Source organism: Oryctolagus cuniculus, chromosome 10 (genome assembly GCF_964237555.1).
Source record: "Oryctolagus cuniculus chromosome 10, mOryCun1.1, whole genome shotgun sequence".
NCBI lineage: Eukaryota > Metazoa > Chordata > Mammalia > Lagomorpha > Leporidae > Oryctolagus > Oryctolagus cuniculus.
The window spans coordinates 53,562,039-53,582,534 of NC_091441.1; the positions used below are offsets into that span (position 1 = coordinate 53,562,039).

General features: G+C 39.8%; 1 protein-coding gene and 1 non-coding gene across 20 annotated transcripts in view; one reads left to right on the forward strand and one right to left on the reverse strand.

Moving 5' to 3' along the window:
- OSBPL1A (oxysterol binding protein like 1A) overlaps positions 1 to 20,496 on the forward strand; it is a 231,010-nt gene that overhangs the window by 162,501 nt on the left and 48,013 nt on the right. For 18 of the 19 annotated variants that reach the window (XM_070050377.1, XM_051851325.2, XM_070050375.1 and 15 more), the window contains one exon: positions 1,658 to 1,814. In XM_070050377.1, coding sequence (XP_069906478.1) covers positions 1,658 to 1,814 — 157 coding nt within the window. Of the gene's footprint in view, positions 1 to 1,657; positions 1,815 to 16,708; positions 17,043 to 20,496 lie in introns of those variants that run through there. The other variant, XM_051851330.2, reaches the window with a different exon arrangement.
- Positions 9,000 to 9,104, reverse strand: LOC127492532 (U6 spliceosomal RNA). The gene has a single exon (XR_007922046.1). It is a non-coding gene; the product is annotated as a U6 spliceosomal RNA (small nuclear RNA).

Here is a 20,496-nt window from a genome sequence, read left to right on the forward strand (position 1 = left end):
CAAGCAAAAATACGGATGGGGAACAGGGCAGAGGGCGAGGTGGGGAGAGCGGCACGAGGAGGGTTGCTGTGTGTTTCTTTGTTATGAGGTGAACAATACAAGGCTGTGCTTTCAGAAATTCCAGTAGTTGTATTTACAGAATAGAACTTGCCCAATATTGAAAATCTTTCTGCAAGTAACTTAACATTTCGAAGGGTGTGGTATTTGGAGCCAGAGGTATACCGCACCATCCAACCCATGCTTGTGTGCTAACCCAACAGCTGTTCTCCTGAATGGCTCCTGATTTTGGCTGAATTATGGAATTCCTACAGGGGAAAGAAAACTCTCAATTTTTATACTTCCTGTACAGTTTATCTACAATCCAAATTTAGCAGATTGTCAATAAATGTGTTTAAAGAAATTTGCTTGAATGTATGTCAGTCTTTCTCTGAGGACAGATAAGTGGATAGCCAAAATGGAAAGTTACAAGGTGTCTTGAATTTCCATTTTAAAAAGAACTCAGGCTTCCTTTAAAGTTTTGTGGAGACTGAATGACAGTTTTGAGCTGAAATTCAGTGTTATACGAGGAGTCAGGCAGCTTGGATTCACATTCTGGTTCACCTACTACAAGACCTGAGACCATTAGCACCCTTATTGATAGCTCCATTGAGCTTTTGCCTTCCTCAGAGCATCCTTGAGCTGCTCCACGTAGATGGGAGAATGTGAAAGTGCGTGAAAACTACAGTGGGTTGTCGAAAATAAGTTACATTATTCCCAAACAGATGACTCCATTCTGAATACATAGGACAATTGACAATGTGATTTCCCATCCTAATGCCTGCCTGATAATTAGTATATGGACGTGTTGGGCTTTAGCTATTGAGCTTTTAAATAATTGAATACTGACAAAAGTTTTAAAATCACGTTTAATTTTATTTGCAAGGCAGAGAGACAGAGGAGAGGGAAAAAGATCTTTCATCTACTGGTTCACTCCCCAAATGCTGGCAACAGTCTACGCTGGGCCAGGCTAAAGTCAAGAATATGGAACTCATTCCAGTCTCCCTCATGGGTGGTACTTGTACCATTACTTGCTATCTCCCATGGTGCATATTAGAAAAAAGCTGGAGTGAGAGACAGCTGGGACTCAAACCCTGGCACTTTGATAGAGGATGTAGATTCCCCAAGTGGCATCTTAAAATCACTGTACCAAATGCACAACCTATAGAAAAAAGTAATTGTAAAAAAAAAAAAATTGTAACTGCAGTATTGAGCATCATTTAAATTTTAATAAATAGAACTACTGCAGTCTTTTAATTATATATGAGCTTTTAAAAAGTTGAAGATGCTTTGAGAGGGAAGATTAAAAAATAGAAATTTGAGGGCGGACCAGTGAATATAATTTCTTAAAGAATTGGGTAATCTTTGGAAGACTCCTTTAATATGTGAAATCTGTTTAATTGTAAGTTTATGTAAGCATACATCTGTTTCACAAATCCTCTTTGGCCTTATTGGGTGCAGGTTCTCTAAAATCCCTGAGGAGGTAGTTAACGGATGGATTATTGAAGAACAAAGTAGGCTGCTTAGGTTTCAAAGCCTGATGCATTGAGGGAGATATCCATTGTTACTGCAGTCTCGCACCAGAGTTCAAGTCATTAACCATGAACCTACTCTGCCACAGATTCTGAGTCGGAGCAGTCCCTGAGTAGGCTGGAAGCAGTGACAGCACAGTCCCTGGACAAGGAAGGACAGCACCTGAGCAGTTGCAGACCCAGGATGTCCGAGGGGAAGGACTGTGGCGGTGGAGATGCTCTCTCCAATGGCATCAAGAAACACAGGTAGGGGACCCTGTAACTCTAACTGCTGCTGGCTTTCTGTTGTAACATAAATTTGGCTTCTTGAAGAGATGTGGGACATCCTCTTATGTACTGGGTATCTGTACTACCATATCACCTCCGAGAAGGGATTTTAACTTCAGTACTTTCCTCTTCATTCATTGAAGATATTATCACCAGTAATTGTAGGAACAAGGCATGTTTGGGTTTTGGCGGCTATGTCCCCAGGGAAGCATTTAAGTCCTTTGGTTGGCGATTTAGAAAGGTTATTCAGTGCGTGTTCCCTTTTTCATCTTTTATGACTCTGCCTCCCAATGCTATTTTAGTTTCTAGTTATCTGATCTGATCTTGTTGGTTTTGTTAAGAATGAATGGTAATATTGGCAGTCTATTGACATGGATTAGTTAAGTTTAAAGTTATTCAGACCCAGGGTTTGCTGAACATACCTATTTTATACTGCCTCATAACGTTAGTGTGGTTTTATTCCCTTGCTGGTTTAGTCCTAGAGGTTGTCCCAGTTGAATGCAGTGTAACAGACACCTCAGGTCTCTGGTTTCAGCACATGTTTACAGACACAGAGGCTTATGTATGTACTGATACTCATATCATAAAATTCCTTGTAAATTGTAATTATCAGTGCAGGAAGGATCATGCTGTCATCATAAAAATCATTTTTGGGTAAGGAGTTATAAATGGTTGATTTCTACGGGACAGCTGTTTTGTTTAATAGTTGCAGATTGTGTAACTAACTCCATTTTGTATACTATGGTTTTAGCCACAACTGGTCTCAACTGTTCTAGAAAAAGCAAATACATCACTTCTCTGGTTTATGAACATTTCTCATGCAAACAAAATTCTGTTTATAATTATTTCTAAACGATAGTTTGGGTAATTAAGAGAAAGGCAATGTTTTTTTGTTGGGTTAGAGGCTGTTACATGAACTTGCTGGTAAATGGTTGTCTTTGAGTTCACCGTTGCACATTTTGTGACTGCCAGTGAATGTCTTTCCTGATTTCCTTGTGCAGTCACTGTGAGCTCTGCTGAAGTCCAGGACATGAACTACCCAACAGTAAACCTGAGTGGTCTACTAGGTTCTGAAGAGCAGGCAACCTTTAACTCAGCACAGATGAGAGTACTTCTAAATGTTTGTGGGAAAACAGAATTAAAAGATAAGTTTGTTATGGTGCAGATGTTTTTTGAAATCCATGCATAGTTTTTCATTAACATACACTTTCCATGAACTTTTTGAATTACCCTCATACATCATGCCAACCCAGTGAGAACACAGGTTAGTTAACAGATGAGATCTTTGAAAAGTTCCCAGAAGTATACGGATACTGGCTATAATTATGAAAATACAAGTGTGAACTCAGTCCTTAGGTGCCGTCCATGCTGTGACTTGGGGTTTCTTGGCTGATTTTCAGGACCTGGAAGCCCTTTTGTATGTGTGCTACTGTCATGACAATAGTTATTTTGCATTGGACAAAGTTACATCATATTCATATATTCTATATTCCCTTTTAGTTAAGCCAAAATGGTACAGATGTGAAAGCTAAGATGAAAATGTTCAAAAAAAATGAAATTAGGACATAATCACTAAGGAAAAATACAAAAACATGCAACTAAATAGGGATCTAACCAGAAAAGCTAAAGTAATAAACAAGATGCATCTGTTAAAAAAAAAAGTTACTGATTTTATTTGAAAGTGCTCTTCCACTCACTGGTTCACTCCCCAAAGGCCTATAGCAGCCAGGGCTAGACCAGGCCTAACCAGGAGCCCAAAATTCCATCCAGGTCACATACATGGGTGGCAAGGACTTAAGTACTTGAGCCGTCATCTACTGTCTCCCAGGTGTGCGTTTGTAGGAAGCTAGAATCAGAAGTGGAGCTGGGACTTGAACCCTCATAGGATGTAGGTGTCCCAAGCAGCTTCTTAACTGCTCTGCCAAATGCTCATCCCACAATGGACTATTTTTACAAAGTAGCTTTTATAGTAGTTTCTAAAAAGCTGTTTTTTTCCATAAAGTTCTCCTCTAGTTAAATTAACAGTAAATACTAAATATAATTAAAAAGTTAAATTTGACAATAGGGAAAACATTGCCAGTGTTATCAGATCTCTCTTGCCTGCACCCTAAATTGCATTATTAGTAATCTATGTTTATAATAGGCAATTGTTATATTGCTATGAATAATTTGTATTGGTTTTTGTTTTGGTGATGTTTTAGAAGATGGGGAATGGCTCAAAGTGATCATGTACTTTAAATCTTCTATTTTATCCTTAAAGTTTCTGTGAAATATGTCTTGACTTTGCAATATATTTTTTAATATTGAAATATAATTTACTCATTAACTTTCTAGTGAAAAGTCTTGACTCACCACTATCCCATACTTCCAGTTTACCTCTTGCCTGTTAAATACATACTTTATAGTTTAGGAAGGGAGATGTGGGAGTATATTATAAAATGTAGGAAAGAAACAGTATATTTTTAATGGGAAATGAGAATACTTAGAAATTATGGTTCATATATAAAAGATTAAATCCTGACCAAATTAATTTGCTAATACAGTAGAACAGGAGTTTTCAACCTTTGTTCTTTTTAAGCTATGTAACCATTTTTGCAATAGAAATTTAATTTAGACATTGCTAAAAAAGCCACCATCTTCATTTAATGGCGCCTTTTCCCAGGAAATACATCAACTTGCTTTATGTAAAACGAGTCTACACCATGCTGTTGTCTTGTTTATCTTTAGGGGACTGAATTGTCAACTGTATTCTGTAGGAGAAATCTCTGCACTTGGACATAATTTATTAAATTTATTATGAGTGCTCATCTTCTAATGTGTTAGACATTTTGCCCAAGGTGTTATATTTGGTATCTTTTATTTTTTAAAGGATTATTTATTTGAGAGGCAGAGTTACAGATAGAGAGACAGAGAAAGAGGTCTTCCATCTTCTGGTTCACTTTCCAAGTGGCCACAATGGCCAGAGCTGAGCCGATCCAAAGCTGGGAGCCAGGAGCTTCTTAAGAGTCTCCCACGGGGGTACAGGGGCCCAAGCACTTGGGCTATCTTCCACTGCTTTCCTAGGCCATTATCAGGGAGCTAGATGGGAAGTAGAGCAGCCGGGACTTGAACGGGCACCCATACGGGATACCAGTGCTACAGACGGTGGCTTAATCTGTTACACCACAGCACTAGCCCTTGGTAAAGATACTGATATTTATTTCAACCATGTCATTTGATACAGGATAAAGGGTACTAATGTGGAGTATATTAGTCAGAATCTGAAAATGTTGGATTCATGCTAGGATTTTATAAATGTCATTTACTGTATTAATAGCATTTATAGATTAAAGGAGAAACCATATAATCATCCTAGTAGATTGAAAAAGTCAGTACAATTAAATTGCTATTTATAATTAATAAGTATTTTAGCTAACCACAGTAGAAGAGAATCTCTTTAGCCTGGTTGAGTTACAACAAATTGCTTGATGAGATATTCAAACAGTTCTTACAAGATGCCTGCTCTTACCATTTCTATGCAGTATTGTTTGGAGGCATAGTACACACCCACAATTTAGAAATAAACAAAATTGTCATTACCCATAGGTGGTGATGTGTGATTGTCTGCTTAGATAGCTTATAGTATCCGTAGAGACGTCATTAGAGTTAGTACGAAAGTTTGGTAGGATTACTTTATAAAATCAGCCAATTACATTTCTATGCACCATCAACAGAAACTGCGAATAAAACTGGCATAAAGAGGTATTTTAGAGCAGGTATTAAAAAGCTACATACATGGAAATAAATCTTAACAACAAACTTACTGAAAGACACAAAACTTACTGGAAAGAAAAATTCATGAGCATGGAAGATTTTTCCACAAAAATGTTCTGCTGAATTGATCTGTATACTCAATGTAATTTTAATTAAAATCACAATGTCCTTTTCCATGGAAGGTGGAAATTGGATTCCAAAATGTATATTTGAGTACAAAGGACTTTGAGGAGTCAAGATACTGCTCAGGAGTCTGGTCAAAGGAAAACAAGGCAGTTTCCCTGTCAGATGTCTAAGCTGATGATGAATCTTTAGTGTGGAATTGTCCTGCAGGCAGACTGACCTATGGGTTGGAACAAAAAGTCCCAGGGCCCCCCACATGTAAGGAAACCTAGTATATGTGATAGCACTAGCACCACAGTTAGTTATGGAAAGAACAGATGGTTTGGTAAATGGCATTTGATTATTCCCTTGATCTGGAAATAATACGTACATATGAAGTCTAGATGAATTGGACACTTACATGTAAAAGGGTAAAGTTAAATACTTTTCATCTGAATTTAAACTAAAGTCTTCTATAGCAAATGTGGCTAAACATCTCAAAGGTTTATTTTGCTGAAATGGTAGGAGTCCAGATGATTATTTAGCTTTATTCCATTCTTCACTGCTTTAAAGTTGAATTTGTAGGAGCCACAGTAAAAGGAGTAAAACAGTTGCCTTCTGTGTGTGAAGAATGCATACATGGAATGCACTGACAAATTGAAGTCAAGCAGAGATTGCAAACACCAGCTAATACAGTATCTTCCAGGAGATAAGATTAGATTGAGAAAATGGTGGTGGTGGTGGTAAATAAAAAGTATTCCATTCTGAATATATTTAATCAGTAGAATAAAACCACCTTGGTTTTGAAGTGTTACTCCTCACAGATATGGTCTGCCTCAGACTTGATTAGGTCAGTGTGCACATTTGGTAATGATTCACCCCACCCAAAGATCCCATGGCTCCCTGGGCAGAAAAACTCTATCAGGACACTTTTGGGGTAACTCCTGCTGGTTACATAGTGATGAGCACTGAATCAACATCTCTTGAGTTTCAAAAGGACCCAGGAGGTTCGAAGGGCTGCAGTGAGCAGTGGTCCAGAGACCTTGGGAGTCTGCTGCCCTCAACTCACCCCGTCTTTTACTTGGTCCAGAGACCTTGGGAGTCTGCTGCCCTCATCCCACCCCATCTTTTCCCTGGTCCAGAGACCTTGGGAGTCTGCTGCCCTCATCCCACCCCGTCTTTTCCCTGCCCCTGAGTACATACTTGTCCTGAAGGCAGAGGACTGCAGTGAGAGGGGTCATCACTAGAGGCTAAGCAGCTGTGCTCTGGGCTCTGCCTCTTTAGACAACCAGCGCACAAGCCTGCCTCAGCCAACCCAAGGGAGGAAATACCTGTCGGCATCAAGGGGCAGGTAGTGGAGCTCTGAGAGGAGTAACCAGGAAAGATGATGCTTGATACTCTAAGAGGCATGGAGGTTGGGCAAGGGTCCCACTGCACTGCAAGTAGGCAGACTGTTGGCAGTCCTGAGATTGGGAGTGTCAGTTGTCAGAGGCCAGTGGAGGTTGGGACACTTTGGCAAGGAGGGTGGCAGTAGCTGAAGGAGAGGACAAAAAAACAACAGACCATGCTGATTACATGTGACATCTCTCTCTCCTACAGAAATAAATTTGGCAATTTCTCAACAAATAAAAGTGCCAGCTGGGCAAGTGCGGGCTAGTCATCCAGCAGATATCTTTTCTAAAACTAACAGCTGGTAGGCCATGGGATCCCTTGGGGTGTGTTAGAAAATTTTTAAAAAGGTGCTTTGAGGCCAGCGCTGCGGCTCACTAGGCTAATCCTCCACCTTGCGGCACTGGCACACCGGGTTCTAGTCCCAGTCGGGGCGCCGGATTCTGTCCCGGTTGCCCCTCTTCCAGGCCAGCTCTCTGCTGTGGCCAGGGAGTGCAGTGGAGGATGGCCCAAGTATTTGGGCCCTGCACCCCTTGGGAGACCAGGATAAGTTCCTGGCTCCTGCCATTGGATCAGTGCGGTGCGCCAGCCGCAGTGCGCCGGCTGCGGCGGCCATTGGAGGGTGAATCAACAGCAAAAGGAAGACCTTTCTCTCTGTCGCTCTCTCACTGTCCACTCTGCCTGTCAAAAAAAAAAAAAAAAAAAGGTGCTTTGAGTCTAGATTCATGATCACTTACTTCACAAATCCAGATGGGTTGCTGAGTTTATTGTCAGAAATTACTCTAGGAAGACTATGAGACATCTTTCCACAGAACATTCACCTTGGCCCACCTGGTTTAAAAAGCAAATAGTTGGGGCACCGGATTTCAGTTGCTCCTCTTCCAGTCCAGCTCTCTGCTATGGCCCCGGGAAGGCAGTGGAGGGTGGCCCAGGTGCTTGGGCCCTGCACCTGCGTGGGAGACCAGGAGGAAGCGCCTGGCTCCTGGCTTCAGATCGGCGCAGCGCACTGGCTGTAGCAGCCATCTGGGGGGTGAACCAATGGAAGGCAGACCTTTCTCTCTCTCTCTCTCTCTCACTGTCTATAACTCTCTCTCTGTCTCTATGCAAAAAAAAACAACAAAAAAAAAAGGGGGCTACTAGTAAGAGGAATGACTCTGGGAGCAAAGGCTGAGGCTCAGAGTCTCACAGGCCCACCTTCATTATCCTGCTGCTAATCCTGGACATACTACTTTTTCAGCCTGAGGCTCTTTAAAACCTTTGGAAAGCCACAAAGTCTTCTTAGAGTCTTCTGTAAGCAAATGATGGTGAGAACACTTTCACCTGACTCTAAGGGCTTGTTCTAATCTGTTCTAGATCAGTGATGATTGTGGGCCAGTGAGAGCAGTTTTCTAGGGCGGCCATAATCTGTAAAGCTATGTGTGAAAGAATAAAATAGCAAATAGCTAACGAGCTGATGATGTTTGCCAAGGGTATGAAGAAAAATAAAGAATGTATTTTCAGGCCTATCACCCAATCTTAACAACTTTGTATTATATTATGAACATTTCGAACATGTCTTTTAAGGGGAGAGAAAATTGTAATGAACCCTTTTCAGCATCATTCAGCTTCAGCGTTTATTGTTACATGTCCAACTTTGCTTTCTCCATACACCTCATCCACCACCACCTCTTTATTGTAAAGAAGATCTGATATACTCATTTTGTCTTTACCATTTTTTTCAGAAAATAGTTTTTTGGTAGACAAATAAGTTGTTTATGGTTTTCAAAATGATAGATGTTTCATGGAATCGCTAAATGAAGCTAAATAACACATGTTTTACCTACATACTTTGTTGAGATGAGAACACTTAAAAATCTGTTTCAAATGATATTAACTGTGGTCATCATGCTGTTCAGTACATCTCCTGCACTTATTCCTCCAAAAAACATGGAATGCTTCATGAATTTACTGGTCATCCTTGCACAAGAGCCATGCTAATCTTGTGTGTGTCATTCTTAGTTTAGTATATGTCCTACCAAAGCAGGCTCTCATTTCATCTTTAAATAATTCTATGTATCTTTAAAAATACTGAGATACTCCCCTCCAAATCACAGCACTGTTACACATTAAAAAAAAAAAAAGCTATCTTATGGATGGCATTTGTGGCACAGTTGATAAAGCCACTGCCTGCAATGCTGGCATCCTTTATGGGTGGCTGCTCGTGTCCCAATTGCACCACTTCTGATACAGCTCCCTGTTAGTGACCTGGGAAAAGCAGTGGAAGATGTCTCCCTGTACCCATGTGGGAGACCCTGATGATGTTCCAGGCTTTGGTCTGGCTGAGCCATGACCATTGTGGCCATTTAGGGAGTAAACCAGCAGATGGAAAATCTCTCTCCGCATCTCGCCCTCTCTAATGTGACCCTCAAATAAATAAATAAATCTTAAAAAATACTTTTTAAATTATTTCACATTTACCTGATTGTCTCATTAATGTCATTTAATAAGGAAATGAAAAATCCACATTATCTAAATGCTCTAGCTAGAACTTTCAGTACCATGTTGAACAAAAGTGGTAAAAAGTTAGCATCCTTGTCTTGTTTCAAATCTTAGAAAGCTTCAGCCTTTCACCATTCAGTATGACATTAGCTGTTGGCTAATTATATATGACCTTTATTATGTTGAGTCTAGTGATGATCATGTGATTTTTGTCCTTCATTTTGTTGCTATGGTGTGTTGCATTTTTTGATTTGCTTATGTTGAACTTTTATGTCTCACTTTCTTGTGGTTAGTAATTTTTTAATGTGCAGTTGGATTCAGTTTGCTAGTATTTTGTTGAGGATTTTTGCATCTGTGTTCATCAAGGATATTGGCCTGTAACTTTCTTTTTTGTTGTCGTTGTGTCCAGGTCTGGGTTTGATATAAGGGTTAATGCTGGGCTCGTTCATTGAATTTGGGAGAATTCCATCCTCTTTTTATTTTTTAAATAATTTAAGAAGGATTGGTATTAATTCTTCTTTAAAGGTTTGGTGAATTCATCAGTGAAGCTGTATGGTCTAGGCTTTTGCTTTGATGGGAAATTTTCTGTTATAGATTCAGTCTTGCTACTTGTTGGTCTGTTTAGGTATTCTCTTTTCTCATGATATCTGTAAGCTGTATATGTGAAGAATTTGTCCATTTCCTCTAGGTTATTGAATTTTCACTCTATAGTTTATAGTAATCTCATTGTCAGTCTTTAATATTTCTGTGATGTAAGTAGTAATTTCTCCTTTTTTCCTCTCTGTGTAATTGAATCTTTTTCTCTCCTTAGTTTGTCTAGTTAATTTTGTTTCTTTTCAAAGAGCCGGTTCTTTATTAATTTTTTGTATTTGTCTGCTCTGAATTTTATTGTTTCTTTCTTTCTACAGGTTTTGGATTTGATGTGTTCTAAGTTTTTCTAGTTCCTTGATGTGCAGTGACAGGTTGTTTAAGATCTTTCTCTGTGCGAGTGTGTCTTTCTTTCTGCAGACATTGATTGCTGTAAACTTCCTTCTTAGTACATTTACTATATCCCATAGATTTTAGTGCGTTGTGTTGCCATTTTCATTTGTATCAAGAAATTTCTGGGGCTAGCTCTGTGGCTCCTTGGTTAATCCTCTGCCTGCTGCACCAGCATCCCATATAAGTGCCGGGTTCTAGTCTTGGTTGCTCCTCTTCCAGTCCAGCTCTCCGCTGTGGCCCTGGAAGGCAGTGGAGGATGGCCCCAGTGCTTGGGTGCCTGCACCTGCATGGGAGACCAGGAGGAAGCACCTGGCTCCTGGCTTCGGATTGGTGCAGCTCCAGCCGTTGTGGCCATTTGTGGGGTGAACCAACAGAAGAAAAACCTTTCTCTCTGTCTCTCTCACTGTCTATAACTCTACCTGTCAAACAAAAAAAATTTTTTTAAAAAAGAAATTTCTAAATTTCTGACTTGATCCATTCACGAGTAAAGTTTTTAAATTTCCAGGTATTTGTGGTTTCCAAAGTTTTTCTTGTTATTGATATCTAGCTATTACATGTGGTCAGAAAAGATACCTGATAGGATTTCTATTTGTTGAGACTTGTTTTGTGGCCCATCATATATCTTTCCTGGAAAATATTCTATGAACTATTGAGAAGTTTGTGTATTCAGTTGGGTGGAAAGTTCTGTATATATCTGTTAGGTCCAGTTGATCCTGGATGCAGTTTAACTCTTGTGTTCTTTGTTGATTTCCTGTCTAGATAATCTGTTCATTTCTGAAAATGAGGTATGAAATTCTCTCACTATTATTATGTTGGAGTCTATTGATACTTTACCTATTTGGGTGATCCAATATTGCTTGCATATGTATTTACAAGTTTTATATCCTTCTACCAATTTGAACCTTTTATCTTATATAATAATCTTCCAGGTGTCTTTATTTTTGATTTACAACCTATTTTATTTTTCATTTATTTATCATTTATTTGAAATGCAGGGAATTGAGGGAGAGAGAGAGCAACCTTCAGTGTGCTGGGTTACTCCTCAAATGCTCCCAGCAGCCAGGTCTAGGCCAGGCTAAAGCTAGGACCCATAATTCCATCTGGTTCTGTCACATAGGTGGCTAGAACCCAAATACTTGGCCATATTCTACTCCTTCCCATAGTGTACATTAGCAGGAAACTGGACTGGAAGCAGAATAGCTGAGACTTGAACCAGGCATTCCAGTATGAGATGTGGTATTCCAAGTGGCTACTACAACACTGCACTGAACATCTGATCCACAGTTAACAATTCCATGAATTATTGGTTGAAAATGTTTTTTCCATCATTTTTCATGAAAAAAGACAATTCTTGGAGTTTATAATTCTTACTATACAATGAAAAATACATTTACTAAAAATCTTTAATAAACACTATTAAATACAATATCCTATTCTTGAATTTTTTGCACACATATGTATAAATTAATTTGAAGAAAAGTATAGGTGAACTAGAAAAACATAGTTACTAAGAGTTACTTGGGTTTGAATCCCAAGCTTTAAGATATTCCTGACCTTGTGCAAATTATTATTTCTTCACAACTGAACCTCTTCATTTGTAAAATGTGTATAATAATAGGAGTTATTTTGTTGGCTCACTGTAATAATTAAATTAGATCATCTGTGCAAACATACGTGGTGATTTAACTCATTAGCTGTCAGGTCATGTTACAACTGATGAACCCCTGAGCAAAAGTGGGTCAATGAGAGTTTCATCCTTTCTCTTATGTGTTTGAATGAGTTTTGGAAGATTGTATTGTGCTTTTCTTTAAAAAAATTTTTTATTTTATTTTATTTGAAAGAGTTACAGAGAGAGGTAGAGACAGAGAGTTCTTCCATCTGCTGGTTCACTCCCCAGGTGGCCACAACAACCAGAGCTGCACTGATCTGAAGCCAGGAGCTTCTTCCAGGTCTCCCACACGGATGCAGGGACCCAAGGACTAGGGCCATCTTCTACTGCTTTCCCAGGCCATAGCAGAGAGCTGGATCGGAAGAGGAGCAGCCAGGACTAGAACCGCAGTCCATATGGGATGCTAGCACTTCAGGCCAGGGCTTTAACTCGCTGCGCCACAGTGCCGGCCCCTGTATTGTGCTTTGAAACTGGAATTTTAGAAATAGCTGAAATGAAAGTATTGCTCTTAGAACACTTTTCTTTTGGTAAACGTAAAATAAGAAAAATTTGTCTGTATTTAAAACTAGTTCTGTATTTCCATTATAGTTTACAGAGAAATTTCCTACTATGGTTTAATTGAAACATGGATTTTTTCTTCTATTTAGAGTACAAACGTATGGCTAGTCTGCACAAAGCTGGTTGCAAATTTAAATTGTCAGAAAGTAAACAAGAGGTGACTAGAGGTTTTAAGCTCTGTTTTTGTTCCTAGGTCCCTTGATAGTACTTTCCTCATACAGAGGTCTCATTACTTTGTCTTTTTGATCCCTCGACTTTTTCAATCTCTTAGGTAAATATCCAATTTCTATTTCAAGTTTGCTTTACACACACTTACAATCCTCAAAATGTCAACAGAAAGAAACAGTTAAATATTTATTAGAATGCATATTCTTGCTTGGCGTCTCCCTGCGTTTATAGATTTGCCCCTTCCCTGTCCCTGCTCAGACCTGTGTGTGCCTGTGAGCTACTTTTCAGTGTCATGTGGTCTTTCCTAGTGGTCTGCCTGAACCTGTGTTTACCCTGCCCACATTTTATAAGTCATAGATTGGGCATCTTGACTTCTGATGGCGTACAGATTTTGGTCTCTACAGATAGCATTAAAATATCCCTTTCCCTTTGGAGCAGTACCAGTCTAATCCTTGCCCAAAGGAGAAACTGCCTCTGGGCACGTTGACTTCTTCCATATTGTTTGCTTTGCTTTGCTCAGGAGGAACTTTCCCTTTTTTTGGAAGATGTCATTTTTTTCTAAGGATTTTTTAAAAAGATTTTACTTATTTATTTGGAAGTCAGAAATACACAGGAGGAAGAGGAGAGAGACTGACAGACATTCACTGGTTCACTCCCAACATGGCCACAATAACCAGTGCTGGGCCAGGCCAAAGCTAGGAGCTTCTTTCGGGTTTCCTACATGGGTGCAGGAGCCCAAGTACGTGGGCCATCTTCTGCTTTCCCAGGCGCAGTAGTGGGCAGCTGGATTGGAAGTGGAAGAGCTGATTCTCAAGCTGTTGCCTTTATGCAGTGCCGGCACTGTAGATGGAGGCTTAATTTTATACAGCACAGTGCCAGCCCCAATTATAGGATTTGCAAGTTACATAGCTTAGGGAAGTGATTGTTTTTAAAAACCCATAGAAGTTCTTTGAAGTTTCCTCTGTTCGCCTTGTAACTTTACAATCTTTAGGGGAAAAATAGTATATGTACAACTCCTTTCAAAACATATTGTATAAAATGTGATATAGCCTCATTGTCTCGGGTATAATCTGCTATTCTGTCATGTTGCATTAGAACAGTGTTGAGACCGGATTTCCATCTTACTGTGGTTAATACTCTCAAAGTCAGTACTCTGTTAATGTGGTAGTGCCTTGCATTAGTTAAACACACTGGTTCTCAGCTAGGGTGTGATGGTACCATGTCTGACAAATGTAGAAAATGTAAATGACTTGAAATGAGAATGCACACACTTTTAAGGTACAGATAAGGGGTTGAGCCCAATGTCCTAGCACAGCTTTGGGAGACACATAGCATACAAAAGTGGGGCAGCCAGCAGTTCACAGCATAAAAGGCCCCCTAGAGAGTGTATGAGCATGGACTCTGCAGTGTTTGTTGTTTTACTATCGTGTTTAGGTGATTGGAGTCTTTGAACACCTTAATTATATTGTCAGAAATTTCTAGTGGGTGAAGGTGCACTATGGTCATGAGACAGTAGTGTGCTTCCTCTTGAGAGTTTGGTTCTGGTCCTGTGATTTAGAATAGTGCTGTTGCTTGAGCATAATTTGGGTCCCCTCCTCATGCAGACGTTTAAACCCCAGAGTCTTATGTTAACCATTAATAGGTTAATCTCAGTTTGTTAGATTAAGGCTGGACACTTGATTCAATAATGGTATGTTGGAGGTGGCCTTAGTGGGAGGTCTTTAGGTCATGGGCTGGGGCTTATTGTACATGCAGAGTTCTGCCCAGCTGTCTGTTTGCTAGCCTACCATGTGATCCTCCCTCCATAGGCCTTTGGTCATCCACTGCCCTTATCAGTGTGGCCGCCTAATCTGGGACCATGAACCTCCCAAACTGTAAGCCCCGAAAAGCCTCCTTCATTCCAGAGTAACTCCTCTGAGGTGACTGTACGGGACAAAAACCTGACTGAAACATTGAGCTCTGTGGGTTCAGGGAGCATCTGGTCTGTATGAGCCTCAGCTGCTTCAGCTCTGACGTGAACAGCCTCCCACAAAGGCACGGGTCTGTTTCCAGAGGTGGCTGTTTCCCGACCCCATTGCAGACCCAGAGCTCTTTATAAGACTGTGTATAGTAGTAGTGGCTTCAGTTTATACTGGGGCTAGAAGCTGGTGTTTCTTATGAACTTGCACAAACTCTGACGCTTTTGATTCTTGAGCTGAGTTCTAGATAGGGTAGACATTGTTACATCTTCTGTTTTACAGATGAAATTGAGACACAGATCACTTAGCCAATAAATGGTAGCAGCTGGGTTCAAACCAGGTTTTCTGACTCCAGAGCATCTATTCTTTTCTCAAAATACATTCTTTTTATATGTATACTTAGAATACCAAAGATGTGCATGCCCAGACAAAAAAAGGCCCATACTCTGAGGTGTAAGGCAGTTTGTCCCAGCCTGTCGTTCATGCAGTTGTTTCTTTTTCGAAATAATATACAAAAAATTAGCATTTTAGTCACAAAGCATTTATTGAGCACCCATCTGTTCTTGACTCAGTATGGAGACTGCGTTTACAAATTGAAGTAGATGTGAAACTTGTCATTTAGACCTTGATAAATTTCCAAGCATGTTCACAGGACCAAACCAAAGGAACACATGGAAAATTGTACTGCTTTAAAGACACCCTGAGATAAAAATTTATTCTCCTTAATCCCAGAGGTAAACATTGTTTTCTTTTTCTATAATCTCCTTTATTTACCAGCTTTTTGCCAAAGCAGGGGTGGGGAACCTTTTTTTTCTGCCAAGGGCCATTTGGATATTTATAATATCATGCGTGGACTCGAAAATTATCAGCTTAAAAATTAGTCTGCTATAGATTTATTGAATTTCGAGTGCCACCTGCAGTTGCCTTGGCAGGACCAGACTGAATGATTCCACGGGCCAAATGTTCCCCACCCCTGCTCTGAAGGATGCAGAAGTAGTTAAAGGTAGGATGTTTTCATGGAAAATTAAGTGTTTCTCCTCAGAAACTGAATTCTCTAATATGTAATAAATTAGTGGAAGCCAAGCATTTGGGCTGTTTTCCTTCAGCATGGATTTGACACAACCTATCTGATCAGGAATAATGAGAAACTCTCAGAAGGCCTTGTGCACTGCTTGCGTCTTGTTTTAGAGTGGTGTGTAATCTTTATGAGGAGAAACCTTCTGCAGGAAAGAAGTATGCCATGGCTGGCCAAACAGGTACTTCAGCATGCTCAGAGCAGTCAAAGAACATGGGCAGACTGACATACACTTTTGACAATGCTTTGAAGGTACTGTGTGTCACAGAGCAAGAAGGAACCACCAGCTCAGCTCTGGCCAAAGGAATCCTAGCCTCCTGATGGTGAATAGTTGACAACATCTCACGTCATTTCAGAAGAAAGCTAAATCAGGCTGTTGAACTAGCTAAAAGCAAATCACTAGCAGATGGTGAATACTCATTCTGAAAACGTGGGTGTGCTTTAAGGGAAGTTAGTCTGAAAAGTTCAAAGCCAGTGAAACAGGCAGAGTACAGAGGAACACTTGGATTCACTGCATCTCTGCTTCCCTTTGTTTCTTCCCTTGATGTTAAGTATTTTTTGCACATTCCTTGAACCTTTGTTTCAGGGATCTTGTCCACTGTGTTCCAGTAGCACACAGCATATTGAAAACTGTCTTGCTCCAGAGTTGCATTCAGAGATGAACCATTAGTGTCAGACACTCAGGCCTATTGAGACTCCTCTGCTCGCATTCTGAGACAGGGCATTTCTCAGTAGAGAGCCCAGGAAATTCTGCATAGTCAGGCAGGGCTTCTTTGTGTTCCCCTTCAACAAGAGTGGTCAGAGTTAGAGAGCCTCCAGTCCTTTTAGGCAGGTCAAGAGGTATGAGTGGGAGATTCAAGCCTGCCTTCCTTCTGCCAGTCTGCACTCAGGCCTGGGTAAGCCTGTGGGTGGAACAGGAAGCACGAGAGACAGCTCTGATCTGTGCGGCACCCTCCCTGCACTTCTTCCACATTCTGGGTCACAAAGATCATTTACTCAAGATCCAGACCACCACGACTTCCTTTCAGGGGGTCTCCCGTCAGTTCCAGCACCCAGCTCGTGAAATCTTATTAAAGGTAAGAATGAGCAAGGAAGGAATCGTCGCCCTGCCCAGGCTGAGACCTGCCGTGTGTGCCGTCGTTCCGCCCACTGTGCTGAACGCTGGGTGGTGGTGATAGGCCCAGTTGCTCGAGGTATCATTTTCTCTGTAAGTCAAAGGACTGTTTCTTAGGTATTTTTCATCTGGGTATTTTTGACTTTAAAATGTGGTGGGTGTATAAGCTTCCTGTTAATCCTGTTACAGTGATAAACTGACACAAGTAGAAAGTAAATTTACAATGTTCCTGAGACTTGACAATGTATTTTAACGGTTAGAAATCCACTATGAAGATCACTTGAAAATTTTGTATAATTTTATTAAAAGAAATAAAACCTTATATAAGACAAGTAAATTAACCCTACCTTCTTACTATGCACAATCACACATTAAATAATAATCATATGCTAGAGATTCATAATTTTAAAAAATAAATGAAAAAACCTCAGATTACAAAATATATAGCAAAATCAAATAGAAATAGCAGATAGTTACATGAAATTTTTAAACTTAAAATAGGAAACCAAGTTACTGGATTTTTAAAAGATACCTAACTAAAAAAGGCATAGGAGTAGGATTTAGAGCTCTCTTCTTAGAATTGTACTGACCCGCTTCCAAGACTCGGGGCTAATTTTAGTTGAAGATGTCTAGGAGCAGGTTCAGTGCCCAGTTGTTGAGCTAATGCCATCACCTTCATGTCTGACTCAGCTGTAAGTTATGGTGCTGGTTTATATTGGGCTTCAGAATATCATTCCAGATACGCAGAGAGATTTCTCTGTTTGTGTGAATTTGAATCTGGAACTAGGTGGAGGGTATATTGTAATCTTACACATGAAAGAACAGAGTTTTAATTGATATGGTCTTTTTAAGACCAGCCTAAATTCTGCTTCTGTTGAAATGGGGATAGGAAAATTTTAAGAATTTAATTTGTAGATAAATTACAAACATATTAATTGTATGGTTTTCCAAACATTAAACTTGCCAGATATTTCATATATAGGATGCCTTTGAAGATTTTAAGTCTTCATATCAAAATTAATTAATATTACATGTAATAGCTGATGAATAATAGTATTTTTAAGGCTATTAAGGTTAGGAAGATAAAGGAATTTTATCAACTTTGTTGGGCAAACATTATTTTCCCTTGTTATATGAGACAATAATTTTCATAATGATAAAATCAGATTATGTCAACTTAAGCTGAAATTTAGTGAGTTGCATGGCAAGAGAAACTGGTTTTCTGAGATTTATTAAATGTTAAGATAATGTGAAAAAGCATATCTGTCTTTTAAGCAAACAAGTAAACCACTGAAAAATTTTGGTTGAAATTGTGCATTTTCTCTTGTTAAAATAGGTTGTATTTGATTCAAAATATCACACTGATTTAAAATATCTTTATACGCACTTAGCCAAAGAAGTTCCTGGGAATCCAGAAGTGAACTAACATTTTGAGGCAGGAGTGTCCCAACTGGAAACATTCTTGAGTATTTTGTTCATGGAGTCTCCTAGTACCCGAAGGACCTGTCACAGTAGTTGAAATGCAGCCAGTATTTGTTGAATGAATGAGGTTTCTTTCTTTTTTTTTTTTTTAAACTGCCTTGTTCCAAAGTTTCTTAGGTAGTGCACTCCCATTATCTGTATGAGTGGTTCTAGAAAGTGGGGTTTGGTGTCCTTTGGGGCTGTTCCCCAGGGCTCTTTGAGGGAACCAAAAGGTTTAATTTGCTGCCTTCATATAATTCACTCCTATGTAGATTTCCTAGAGACTTCCTGATCTGGGAGACTGCAGTTTGAATGCAGAAGCAGTCAGGAGAATCTAACTATCTTCTGTTGATCAAAGAGATTTGAAAAACAGATAATGCCAATTCTTACTAATTAAAAAAAATTTTCCCCCCTAGTTTAGTGACATTGCAATAGATATAACCCACATCAAAAGGTCACTGACTCTTGGGGCTGATGTTTGGCCCAGTTGCCAAGATGCCGGAGTTTGACATCAGAGTGCCTGTGTTCCCAGCTTTGATGTCTGATTCTCCCTTCCTGTTGGTGCTGACCCTGGGAAGTAGCAGCAATGGCTGAGGTAGTTGGGTCCCTGCCACCCACCTGGGAGAGCTGGAGCAAGTGCCTGGTTTGAGGCTCAGTCCTGACTATTGCAGGAGTTGGTGCAGTGAACCCATGGATGGTGTGCTTGTTCTCATTCCCTGGTTCCACTCCCCCTGCCCCAACACTGCACCTCCAATAAATAATACATAAATATATTAAAAGAAGACTTGAGAATCTTGGATAATTTGTAAGAGTAAAATTGATCTTGAGATTACAAAGTTTAAGAAGTGTTTACCTATCCCAACAAATTGTAACTTTGGTTGTTTTTTTAATTAAAATTTATATACAGTGAAATTCGCAGCTCTTAAAAATGTAATTTGTTGAATTGTCAGATATACACACCCAGGTAACTAATATCCCAATCAAGATGTAGAATATTTCCAGAATTCCAGGAAATTCCCTCTGCCTTTCATTCTTTCCTCTCCTTGCATAAATAGCTACTGTTCTGATTTCTGTCACTGTATTTAATCTATTCTTGAATTGCATGAAGAATGAAATCAGGCTGGCGCCAAGGCTCACTAGGATAATCTTCCACCTGCAGCGCTAGAACCCTGGGTTCTAGTCCCGCTCGGGGCGCCGGATTCTGTCTCAGTTGCTTCTCTTCCAGTCCAGTTCTCCGCTGTGGCCCTGGAAGGCAGTGGAGGATGGCCCAAGTGCTTGAGCCCTGCACCTGCATGGGAGACAAGAAGGAAGCACCTGGCTCCTGGCTTCGGATTGGCACAGCGTGCCAGTGGTAGCAGCCATTTGGGGAGTGAACCAATGGAAGGAAGACCTTTCTGTCTCTCTCTCACTGTCTGACTCTGCCTGTCCAAAAAAAAAAAAAAAAAAAAAAAAAAAAAAAAAAAGTGAAATCATATAGTGTATTCTTTTCATGAATCTGGTTAATCATTTAATATAATGTTTTTGAGAGCAATCCCTATCACATATATCAGAATTTATTCCTTTTCGTTGGTGAGTAGTGTGCCATCATTTGAATAAGCTACAATTTGCTTATCTTTACTCCAGTTAATGGACATGATAGGTTGTTTTTGATTTGGAGTTGTGAATAAAGCCTACTATAAGTGTTCTTATAGACATTGTTTGGTGGACATGTTTTCATTCATTGTTAATGTAGGAGTGGAATTGCTGACATAGAAGAGATTTTGTTTAGCTTTGTAAGATGTTACCATGCTGTTTTCCAACATTGTAACATTTTGCACTCACTCAGTAACAACATCAACAGTAAAGTGAGAATTTCAGTAGCTCTACATCCTCATCAATATCTGTTTCTTCATAGGTATGACATGGCATTTTACTGTAGTTTTAATTTAAATTTCCTTAATGAGCACCTTTCCATA